This window comes from Artemia sp. Qi Xiang Cuo, chromosome 7 (assembly GCF_049724085.1).
Source record: "Artemia sp. Qi Xiang Cuo chromosome 7, ASM4972408v1, whole genome shotgun sequence".
NCBI lineage: Eukaryota > Metazoa > Arthropoda > Branchiopoda > Anostraca > Artemiidae > Artemia > Artemia sp. Qi Xiang Cuo.
Genome location: NC_142800.1, coordinates 52,616,004 through 52,628,920, shown reverse-complemented (window position 1 = coordinate 52,628,920; position 12,917 = coordinate 52,616,004). Strand labels below are relative to the sequence as shown.

General features: G+C 36.4%; 2 protein-coding genes across 2 annotated transcripts in view; one reads left to right on the top strand and one right to left on the bottom strand.

The window, feature by feature from the left end:
- LOC148950413 (lipase member I-like) overlaps window positions 1–12,917 on the top strand; it is a 184,289-nt gene that overhangs the window by 50,751 nt on the left and 120,621 nt on the right. The window lies entirely within an intron of this gene.
- On the bottom strand, window positions 6,239–7,629 carry LOC148950414 (uncharacterized). Its single transcript, XM_089091593.1, has 2 exons — window positions 7,541–7,629; window positions 6,239–6,861 (listed from the first exon to the last, which is right to left on the bottom strand). Exons 1-2 carry the CDS (start codon window positions 7,620–7,622, stop codon window positions 6,500–6,502), a joined length of 444 nt encoding a protein of 147 aa, XP_088947719.1. The 5' UTR covers window positions 7,623–7,629; the 3' UTR covers window positions 6,239–6,499.

Sequence of the window (12,917 nt, the reverse complement as noted above, 5' to 3'; positions counted from 1 at the left end):
TTGTGATATAGCACTGAAAGCAACACTTTTGGTACCACTTCTTAAGTGGAAAAGCTCTGAAGTACAAAACAGGTACTGTTGTAATAGATATGTTCCAGAACCCTTAAATGAGGGCTTACAAGAACTCCTCCCGTACACCCCCTCCCAGTCCCCTTGGTAAACTTCAAAAATCTTCTGCTCATCAGTAAGCTACTGGCGCTAAAATGGCACTTTTTGTGCTATTTCTCAAGGGGTGGTACAAGTAGGCTACCAGAACATCGTTGACAGATCTTCTATAGCTCATATAAAAGATATTGCATGTATCTACGTCTTTCATATAAATTCCACCATCATCAACTTCCAAATGGCACTAAAAACGGCATTTTTGGTGTCCGTGTCTCAAGTGGAAAAGCTGGGGCTATTGGGCTAGCAGAACTTATAAAAGTGATGTTTAATAACTCATTTGAAAGCTAATGCTCTTATATACGGGCTTTTTTTAAATCAATTTTACATTCGTAAGTGCAAAATAGCACTGAAAACAAAACTTATGGTGCAACTTTTTAAGTGGAAAAGCTCTGAAGTACAAAACAGGTATCATTGTAATAGTTATGTTCCAGAACCCTTAACTGGAGGTTCAAAAGAATTCCTCCCTTACACTCCCCTCCCAGCCTCCTTAGTAAGTTTCATAAATCGTCTGCTCATCAGTAACCTACTGAAACATTAGCAAGCTACCACACCGTCGTAGATAGATGTTTAATGGGTCAATTATAAGCTATTGCTTATATCTACTAGGTTTATACAAATTCTACCATCTATTAGATTTCACAGATTTCAATGATAACTAGTTTCTGGGGAGAATTTGCAATGAACTCCTTGTCATGATTGAAGCATTAGCTGCAGCCTAGTAAAGTGTGGACCACAGCCCAAAGTAGCTAAAAGTTAAAAAACATTAAAACTTTTTTTTCTTCTTTTTTCCAGGCCTAGTAGGTTACTAGAACATCATAGAGAGATACTTAAGAGCTCATTCAAAAGCTACTTCTCATGTATACTTGGTTTATATAAATTCCGCCATCTGCAAGTGCCATATGGCAGGAAAAAAGGCACTTCTTATACCGTTTATCAAGGGGTGGGGCTAGCGGGCTACAAGAAGATCATAGATAATTTTTGATAGCTCATATAAAAATTTTGCTCATATCTACGTTCTTCCTATAAATTCCACCATCTTTAAGTTTCAAACTGCACTAAAAACAGCACTTTTGGTCCCATGTCTCAAGTGGAAAATCTAGGGCTAGTGGGCTACCAGAACTTTTTAGAGTGATCTTTAATGACTCATTTGAAAACTTTTGCTCATATCTACTTGCTTTTTTTTTTTATCAATTCTATCATTCGTAAGTGAGCATTGACAGCAACACTTTTGGTCCCACTTATTAAGTTGAAAATCTTGGAAGTATATAATGGTATCACTGTAATAATTATGGTCCACAACCCTTAACTGGAGGTTTGCAAGAACAACTCCCGCATTTTACTCCTTCAAGCCCCTTTAATAAGCTACGCAATTAAAGTCCTACAAACACTAATATATTAAATTACATTATTAGAGGCGTGAATCTGTTAGTACAGCGCTGGACTTTAAATTAGATTATTATGCCTTTGATTCTAGCTTGGATTTTTTTTTCAATCATGACTTGTCCCTTCTTTTGTTTACTTTTCAGATAATCCACTTTTTTGCGAACGCTAAGCACTCAATTTTTAAAGCATATCCCAGGAAGGCTTATTTTATATCCATTACTCATATCTACGTGCTTTTTATCAGTTTTATCTTCCATAAGTGCTATATAGCACTAAAAATGGCACTTTTGGTGCCCTTCTTAAGTGGAAGAGTTTGGAAGCATAAAACGCCACCATTGCATTAATTTTGGTTTAAATCCCTTAAGGGGCGACCGTTGTCCACGTGCAGTAAGCATTCAACTTTGATAATAGATCAAAGTATAAACACATACAACAAGTACTGACAAAACCTATCCTCTCCACACAAAAAAAGTGACCCTTTGTCCGCGTCTCCGGAGACGATGCGAACCTGGTGCCTAAATTTTTCAAGTTGCGTAGGCCGTTATACTTGTTCCATAGTTTGATAGTCACCTACGGAACCGGGTCCGTAGGTGAATATGCTTTGATCAGATGTGTTCTGAATTAAAGAGACGGATCCTGATATAAAGCTTGTGATTAGAATTAGGACAATGAAAAAATGAGGGTGTTTTATTGCGGAGCATATTTAAATTAATGCCTTCTATTTTGAAATAGTTTCACCCTACCCTATTAGATTTTATGTGATGTTTACCGACACCCATTTATAACGCCTATATTTACGAGTTGAGAGTGCTACGCGTAAATACTTGTAGATCGAATGAAAAATTGCTTTGATTATTATAATTGTTTTCATCGTCCCCTAATCTATCCCTTTTTCTCAATGTTATTGACGTCAAAACTTGAAAATAAGATAATTTATTTCGAAAGTATTTATTTTTCCTGTCATTGCATGGCAACTGGATCAAAGAAATTAGCCGCGTAAATTGTATTGATAGTATTTGATAGAATCTACTTTTATTTAATTTTGTTCAGAACCGTACGAAATTTACTTCTTGTTTGTCCCCTAAGCTCCTGGATTGGAGGCCGGGATTTGCTGATATAGGCCCACTATATTCTTCGGAAGGAAAGCAAAAAAAAAAAGCACACACATATGGGATGCTTTGTTTCATGAGCAGCTTTTACATGTATTTTTATTGTTGTGTGCTGCAAAATTAATTATAGTATGGAGCACTGAGTGTATGGAGCACTCGTCCACTGATTCAGACTTTTTTTTGCGTTTCGCACAAATTTAGCTCGCTTTTTCAGAGCTTATTTGAAACCAGATTAGTCCTATATACGAGTAATACGAAACAGACGAATAAAAGTGTGCTTTATTATATAATGGAAAGAAAAATGAAAACGATGTAGTTTGTTGTAAAACAGTTTGAAAATCAGTATGCTATTCTCTAGAGTTCTTTCACTTCTCCTTCGAAGGGTTTACGTATTTTCTCGTGGAAAATCATCGCTAATTGTGGATAAAAGAAAAAGCTAAAAAGAAAAAAAAAAAACGAGGGGGAATTACTATTGATTGATAAAAACCAACATATGAGTTTCTTGTGAAAAATACTACCCCAAAACGTTGGAATGAGTTTCAAGAACAGTTAGGATAATGATAAACTTGATCAGAAGTGGGTTTGCAGATGTGGTTTAATGGTACATGACCGCTGTATTAATAGTTCTTCCAATTTTTTTTTTTTTTTTTTATTGCAACAGAATAAAAGAAACAAGAAAATAAATAATCCCAACTTATTAATTCGCTGAATAATTTTCCATTCCAAAATCATAATTGGCAATCATTCCATAAAATATTTTTCATTTCTGTTAAATAGTTTTAAGAGAATCGAGAATCGCTAGAAGTACCATTGCTTTAGAAAAATTCTTTTTAGAATAATCCAAAAACGTTTTTAGCAAATTCAAACAATATAAGAACAAATAAATATGGTTAACCACTGAATAAAAAATATTTAAAAGTAAATGCTTTTAACTTAGCTGCTTTTATTTTTTCCGCATAGACCACTTCTTTCCATCTTCTGGTTTTCAAATTTAGTGATGTAGAAGATGCACATTCGAAAAAAATACTGTACAAAACACTCGCGAGGAAATAGGTCACACGAAATTGGGATTAACAGTTGGGACGCTCTTTCCCATGCTCGCCGTACGATTCCCTCGTTCCAGCAGTGCGTCATTTCAGTCTGGATGATGTAGGCTACTATAGTTTTTTGCAATACTCAATCAAGGAGATTGCAGGAACAAAAAGGTTTGAGAAGTCTGAATTGGCTTCTTCATAAGCTTTCATCCGCATGAAATCAAACACTGAATCAAAAAGAGAAATACCTGATTCAAATAACCCCGTTCTACACTTATCACAGGAATGCTTTTCCAGAATCTTTTTTGCAGAATACCCCACTGCGTATGCAAAATTTGATTCCTCTGTTAAGGTGAAAACCTCAACATTCTCATCAAAATCAAACTCGTGAGGCTCATGAATGTCGCTGCTATCACGTCCGGCTTGCACAATTCTTTTTGCATGAGGGTTAACTGATGAAAAAACTTCGGATAAAAGAGGTTGATGGAAAGAAAGTGCTTCACAGTTCCCCGTCGAATTTGAAGAAACCGAAAAGCTTCTAAACGTTGCTTGCTTGTAAAGGCAGGAGAATTGCGACGCAGTAGGCTTATCGTTTAAACCCCCAGAGCGTCGTAGTAAGCCGTAGAAATGCTCTAGACTATCCTGGTTAAGTCTCCTCGTACAAACATATTTAAACCCATGCTTCATCAAATCTTCTGATAGACCGAGGATGGCAGAAATAGTCAGCTGCCATCCTTCTATGCAATAGATTGTTTTCCCAACATCTTTCCCCACACTATTAACAAATTTTAAATCGCCTAAAAATGAACTGGCCGACCTCAAAAATTGGAATGATGCGCTTTCCCTACAAATTGGGCGTCTATGCTTTTTTTTTTCCTAAAAATCCAAGAGAATTAACGCAGTCGAACAGCTTATCAAAGAAATTTACAACCTTTGCTGTTCCTGCGGCCTTCGGATGTAACAAACCTTTACTCACGTAAAAATTGATCCCAGCATACACTGAGTGGCTGAAAACATGAGTAGCGACTTTAACCCTCATTTTGTCGAGATTTGTTGGAAATATATTACGCTTTTGAAGTTTCGGCGCTGTCCTAAATCGATGACGTTGATCCACCTTGAAAAAACACACAATGTCTCTCCAAGACGCCTGCCACTGCTTACTTAAAATGATATCATACTTTAAGAGATTGTTTCGGACACTTTTCAACAAGTGATGGGGATCGTAAATGAAATACACTTTTTCACCATTTCTAAGAAAAAAAGGATTTTTTTTCGTGACACCGAGATCCTTTTTTAATCCTCGGTAGTTTCCACCCTGGTCTGGAATTATTGCCTTTACGGTAATCCCTACCTGTTTACACCTATCTATCGCCTCAAAAATAATATTTCTTAGTTTCTCACCTTTGAGGCCTGAAACACTATAAAAATACGCAAGGGGTTGTTTCCAGTGTGTTTTTAGTCCCTGCAACATGACCACTGTAGCGTATCTGAAGGGTCCTAACGGACCAAGTCCTTCTACCCTATCACGGCTACGATCATACTGCAGTCCAGGTTTTAGAGACATATCGTCAACGGCGATGGTGCAAAATATTTCTGTTTCATCCATTCCTGCAGTTTTTAGCTTCAGCATATCAAAAACACTTTCGTTAAAACCTTCTACCACTTCAACACTCGAAAGGCACCTCTGTAGAGTACGCACCGATGGAAGATAAAAAATTTTCTCACGAAGCAACTTTTTGTACCCGTTCGGAGATAGGAAAAAAAACACCAAGCCCGTTGTTTTTTCTTCCTCAGTAAATCGTCTTTTTATCATGGATCTTCTAATTTGGCACTTAAATATAGAAAGCGCGATTACTTACTTTACTTTTTACTTTCGGCGGGAACCAGACGATGAACTGTCCTGCCCGGCACCAAAGGATCTTGGGATGACTTCCGAGGACCACTTGGACCTGTCGGCTGCAGCTTCTCCAGCGATCTTCAGCCAGTATTTGTTCCATCTCCGACCGTGTCTCCTGAATCCTCCCCACGGTTCCAGGTCCTCCTTGAATGTTTGCCACAGGTTCTTCTTTTGTCCTCCTGGTTTACGTTTCCAGGAGGGGGCTGGTTCGCAGACAAGGACGTCTCGACATATCGTGCCTTCGGGACGGCGCAATGTGTGGCCGAGGAGTTTCAGGCGACGTCTTTTAATGATAAGCGATAGCTCTTCTGATTGGCCACAGCGACTCCTTACTTCACTATTGGAAATCCTGTCCCATCTCTTAATGTGGAGGATGTAACGAAGGCAGCGGTGGTCGAACACGTCCAAAGTTCTCGCATCTTCAGTCTTGATCGGCCATGTCTCGCAAGCATACAGTAGTACTGCTCGAACAGTTGCACCATAGATTCTAACTTTTGTTTTAGTTGAGATCTCCCGTCTGGTCCATAATGCTTTTTTCAGACTAGTAAAGACTCCCCAGGCTTTTGCTATGCGGGCAGAGATATCTCTTTCAGCTCCGCCATCTGGTGTTATGATAGAGCCAAGATACTTGAATTCCTCAACGCTTTCTATTGGCTCACCGTCGAGGGTAACTTGGCAAGGAGCAGGTTGGTTGAGAGCCAATACTTTAGTCTTTGCGCCGCAGATGGCCAGTCCGATGCGCTTTGAGACCTCATAGGTATCGTCGATCATGCCTTGTAAGCTGTCGGCGGTAGTTTCCAGCTCAACAACGTCGTCTGCGAAGTCCAGATCTGTCAGGGACTGGAGGAAACCAGCTATTTGTCTGAAGACTATTCCGCTGTGGTTTCTCATTGCATTATACATGATCCAGTCTATCGCGTAGTTGAATAATATAGGCGAAAGGGGGCATCTTGTTCGGATTCAAAACCTGTCTTCGCATTTTTTATTGTACTTTTGAGCGCGATAAGTGACCTTTTACATCGTTTTATTTTCTTCTCTTGGCGCTTTATTGTCCGACTTAATGCCAGCTTTCGTGGGGTATATCTCCTCCCGTTGGTTGACTGATTTGTATTGGTTGATGTTGGAGATGAAAATATTGCATGGTCGGTCATATCAGTTTTTGCATTTCTTGCATTTCTGGGCGTGCTTAATGTTGGTCCGTTTATTTTGCGACTAGTTTTTGGCGTACCTATCTCAGCTTGGGACGAGGCTTGGGATTCGGGAGCTGATCTACCTAAAAAAAAGAAAGAACACTGGGTTGAGCAAAGAGAAATGTACAAACACTTATCGATATATCCTCTTTACTTTCCATTTCAAGTCCCCTATCGAAACTTTTAACACACGAAAACTAACAAAGCCATAGGCAATATTAATTAACAAAGCATTACTGACTTACAAAATATCAGAATAAATCACAGTGCCTCAGAGACATTATATTTTATACCTGTCTCACTTTCTGCACTATTTCCTATCTCCTATCCTATCCTCCTATCAAGCGCAGAGAACGCAGAGCTACTTATTAAAATATAGAACAAATGCAGGATAAGCAAAGATCTTTACGTTAATATATATATATATATATATATATATATATATATATATATATATATATATATATATATATATATATAAAGAATAAAGAGATGGATGGATATTGTAGGATCGCTGCAATACTAATGCGGCTAAAAACTGAAATCTAAAACTAAGACTGTTAGAAGGGACTTAGATCTAAATTAGTGAGTGAATAGTCAGAGAAAACACCTAACACTAGGGTATTTCTGTAAGCAAATTGGGAAAGGCAACACATTTGGGTACATGAACAAGACGAAAAGGAATACTCTATGAAACCAGGGGGTAAATTAGGGGGAATGAGGGGTACAAATATAACAACAATTTACGGGCTTTAATCTTACCATGTTCGTTGTCAGAACCGATAGCAGCTGCAAGTTCAGATGTCAAGAACCGAACACGAAATAACACTTGGGGGGTCAACATTGGCAAGAGCTTTATTAGATCAGTGGTCATGTTCACCCAGTCTTCCAATTCAAATACAGCATCACCTTGAAAATCAAAATGAAATATTGGAATATCATCCTGAGTATTGACAAATTTGCATTCAAGGTTAAGGCTCAGCCAGCGTCCTGCTTAAAAATTACAATTGGTCATTGCTAATTATCGTACTCCAGTGACGGAGAAACAAAACGAGGGGAAGGTCGAAAGCTGTTCTTTTCATAGTGTGAAGCAAAGTCGCGCGCGAATTTGTTCACTATTCTTTTCAAAATGAGTATAACGAGCAAAAATCTCAATAATGTTCAAAACTATAGCTATAACCATTAACTTACTTTCTTTCCAAGGAAGCTTTAAATACTCCTTTGATCAAACAGTTCGTGGTAACGAACTGTAAGTAAGGAGCGACCCGGCTCAATGGTAACCGAAACTCTAGACAACGGTATTTTGATACAAATAGATACATTAAAAGAATTAGATTTTAATGCTGATTTCAAATATATAAGTTTCATCAAGTTTCATGTAAGTTTTTCAACTGCAACAGCAGCAACATCAAAACTTAAAACGAACAGACAATATTACATACATGATTTGGTTCATCCCCTAGTCAATTTTTTAGTACTTTCATAAGAGCTATTTATTCTAATTAACGGCCTTTGTGATTAAGCGGTCATTTTTAAAGAATTGAAAAAAAATTCAAACTTGAGCTTAAAGAGCAAGGTATTGACTATTGGGCGAACCCCCTAATATACATATTAAAAATATATGAATTTAGAAGTTCCTTACGTAAGTTAGTTCGTAAGTTGAGTATATTTACTACTAATAAAAACGTTCGTAAATAAAATTAAACAAGTTTCGAGAAATCCATTTAACCAAATAAAAGTAAAATTAATATTCAAATTTCGTTTTAATTATTCATGTACGGTGAGCCAAAATCAAAACCTGCATTAATTCAAAGACTTTCAAAAATTAAATAAAAAAAACAAGTTTTTTAACTGAAAGTAAGGAACCACGTTAAAACTTAAAACGAACAGAAAGTATTTTTTACATGAAAGGGGCGGTCCCCTCTTGAACGCCTCGTTCTTTACGCTAAAGTTTTACTTGCTCACAACTTTATTTTTTTAAGCAACAAAAAACTTTAGCGTAAAGAGCGAGGCGTTAAGGAGGGGACAGCCCCTTTCATATAAGGAATAATTTCTGTTCGTTTTAAGTTTAGGCGTCGTTCCTTACTTTCAGTTAAAAAAACTTGTATTTTTTACTTAATGCATATAGAATCCAGGGACTTTCCCTCCATCAAATCACAGAAAAAAAAAACAATGGAAAAATCATGAGCGGTTATATTCAAAATAGCTTTTTTTGTTTCTAAGTGTTAATTATGTCTTTTTCATAAAGACGGGCGAAAGAGGAAATAACTGGCTGTAAATGAGCATGAGCAATAACGAGCACTATTAGATTTATTAACTAATTTACTAAACAAGAGTTACCACTAAGATTAACAAGTTCAACGGAATTCAGGTTGTGTGAGCTGCTACCGATGTCAGTGAAGGCAATGTCACCTGTAACAGTGGAAAAAACTTATTGTTATTACTGCGACGTATCTACTATGTGTATGTGTTTATACTTTGATAATAAATGGATTCAGAAATAAACGGGTTTTAAAAGGAATGACGTACATTTATTGAGGCACTGTTTTCATGTCTTTCTGTTATGGGTCGTTACTTCGCGGATTTATTTCTGGGTTACCGATCCTGAATTTTTTTCCAGAAAATAAAAAGCATAGAGATTACTTAATTTAGTGGCAAGAATCTGTAACATTTTAGCAGGAATCTAACATTTAGCGAACTCTTATAGGTGACTAGTTGTCATCAAGAATTTGTGGTTTGACTAGTAATAAGGGAGCAAGAATTGGTTGAAGTTTTCAGACAAATGTATCGAAGTAAATTTTCCTATGCAAAATGCCTTGTACCTTGACGGAGGAAAATAAAAAGAATGAGTCAGAGGTGATTTTAAATAAACTGGTAATTTTACAAAATGAGGATATTTTGATTGACTGAAATTTTATACGCGGGGAGGATTTTTCTGAGAGGGAACCGTCTGAGGAGGCAATTAGCTGACACACTAAATACTTGAGCAGCTAAAAGAAACGTTCGTTGCAAACCTAATTCAAAACTTGATTTTTCATTTGGTTTACCCTACTCGTTGGAAGACGAAATATGATTGAAAAATAGACTGAAAAGAGATGGGGGCAGGAATCAACTGAAATTTTAATATATAAGCAACTAAAAAAAAAATGCAAGTTTCTGGGAAAGTTTGAAGAAAACCCTATAAATTCATTCAGGTTAGAAAGTTGATACTTTTAAATGCGAAGAACATATAAACATTAAGGCTGAAATACATTTTCATAGATTTGGCGGTATCCAGATGTGATTTAACCTTCCCAAAATTTTGTCAGACAGGTAAAAACACACAAAAATGTCTATAATCTAATTTTTGACGGGTGTTTTTCGTATCCCCCCCCCCTATAAACAACAACAGATAATGCCTTGCTTAGAAGTCATACAAGCAATTTTTTTTCCCTCGACCAGTAGCGTAACTTGTCAAAGCGTGGAGGAAGAGGGGGGGGGGGGGGGCAAAGCTGGAGCCACTTTTCCTAAATCAAGTAAAAACAACAGTAAAAACTGAAAAATGATCCATATATTACCACAAAGGCAAAGATATATTAAAGAAAACTGACCAGTTTCTCTGGATACTTGAATTATGCAGGTTTATCTTAATTTTGACAAGATTTTTTTGTGGAAACCCAATTTTAGCTGGTGGGAGGAGACTGCAAACTGAGTCGGGGGGGGGGGTAAAATTGGATCGGCAAGGAGCAGTTGACACCCCCCTATCCCATAGCAAATTACGCCCCTGCCCTCGATCCGTCAAGAAATGGCTCGCAGATTGTGATAATATGTGGTACATGTAAGTACCACAATGACTTTCAGAGCCCTGACTTAGTCCTGGGCTGTATTTTCTTCTTTCGTGACAGTATCAATTGTATTACTTCCGAAATCGCGCATCTTTTTATATATGAAGGGGTTAGAAATTTTATACACATGGGGCTTTCCTTTTATATTTTTATCCAAACTGACCTTACATATAAAATGAAATTTTTTTTAATTTTAAAGAAAATCCTACCGTGATTTTAGCATAATCCAGACATGAAAATTTCAATGACAAAGCCAGCTATGAAACATAAATTTATATCAACTAAATAGTAATAACATACACATGTACAAATGCATTCGTTTTCAGCATTTAAGACATTTTTTAGTGCGTGTAGTATATAAACACATTCTGAAATACATTACCTTTGAAGCCATGTATGCAGTTTTATTTGCCGTTTATCGGGGAGGGACATTTCTATGAATGGGGCACCGGATATCCTAGCATTATTTAAAAAAACGATCAAAAATTAAATTAAAAAAAACAAGTTTTTCAACTGAAACTAAGGGGCAACATCAAAACTTAAAATGACCAGAAAATGTTACTTTTATGATTAGGTTTGCCTCCTGGTTAATGCCTTGCTCTTTACACTAAAGATTTTTTAGTACTTTCATAAGAGCCATTTATTTTAATTAATGGCCTTTGTGATTAAGGGGCCATTTTTAAGGAATTCGAACAAAATTCGAACTTAAGCGTAAAGAGCGAGGTATTGAATAGGGGGACGAACCCCATAATATGCGTATTAAAAATATATGAATATAGAAGTACGTTACGTTAGTTAATTCGTAAGATACGTATATTTATTACTAATAAAAATGTTAGTAAATAAAATTAAACAACTTCCTAGAAAGCCATTTAACCAAAAAAAAGTCAAATGAATATGCAAATTTCTTTATTATGAAATTTATTTATGTACAATGAGCCAAAATCAAAACCTGCATTAATTCAAAAACGTTCAGAAATTAAATAAAAATAACTGAAAGTAAGGAACTGAAAGTAAGGAGTTAGTTTAAAAAACTAAGTTTTTTAAACTGAAAGTAAGGAGTGACATTGAAACTTAAAACGAACAGAGGGGCTGTCCCCTCCTCAACGCCTGTCTCTTTATGCTAAAGTTCAACTCTTTCTCATGACTCTATTTTTTAAAACAATAAAAACCTTCAGCGTAACGAGCGAGGCGTTGAGGAGGGGACAGCCCCTTTCATATACAGAACAATTTCTGTTCGTTTTAAGTTTTAATGTCGCTCCTTACTTTCAGTTAAAAAAACTTGTTTTTTTTTATTTAATAAAACATCTACAGGTGGATGGTACATAATTAAGGAGACAAAACGGTACTGTATTCCAAAGTGGTACGAACGTGATAAGTGAAATTCTGTTAACACTTTTGAAATAAAACAAAATAGGATGAAAATATGATAATTCAGAAACAAATTAGGGGGGGGGGGTAAAACAAAGTATATATTAAATACGTAACCTAACCTAACATAATCAACCCAACTTAGGTACTTTTTAGTCCCCCTAAACCCCAAAAAACTAGAGTTTAAATATAGTTCCCGGAGTGAGAAACCCTCTGTAACACCTATATTTATACAGCGTCTCGTATTAGTACTGGGTTTTATCCTATCTGATTTTCAATACAATTGTCGCGCGCTTACCACTTTGTAAAACAGTACCGACAAAACAGAGGATCGCAATGGAAAGAGAATATCAAACTGTTCGTTGTAACGAACTGTAAGTAAGGAGCGACCCGGCTCAATGGTAACCGAAACTCTAAAAAACGTGATTTTGATACCAATAGATATATCAAAAGAATCATATTTTAATCCTGATTTCAAATATATAAGTTTCATTAAGTTTAATCTTACCCATCAAAAGTTACGTGCCTGAGAAAATTTGGCTGATTTTCGAAAAAAGGGGGAAAGACCCCCCTAAAAGTTATAGAACCATGATGAAAATCACACCATTATATTCAACGTATCAGAGAACCCTACTATAGAGGTTTCAACCTACTATCTGCAAAAATGTGGAATTTTACATTTTTTGACAGAATAAAGATCACGGATGCGTGTTTATTTGTTTTTTTGTTTGTTTGTTTGTTTATTTTTTGTTTTTTTTTTCCCAGGTGTGATCGTATAAACCCAGTGATCCTAGAATATTTTTGAAGGAATCATTGGAACTGAGGGGAAAATCTATATTGTCATACCTAAGTGACCAAAAAAATGGACAGTCTTTAAGCGCCGTGTCACGGTTAATTTTTTCCCAAAGTCATCCGATCAGAAATTTTACACAGCCATTTTGTTC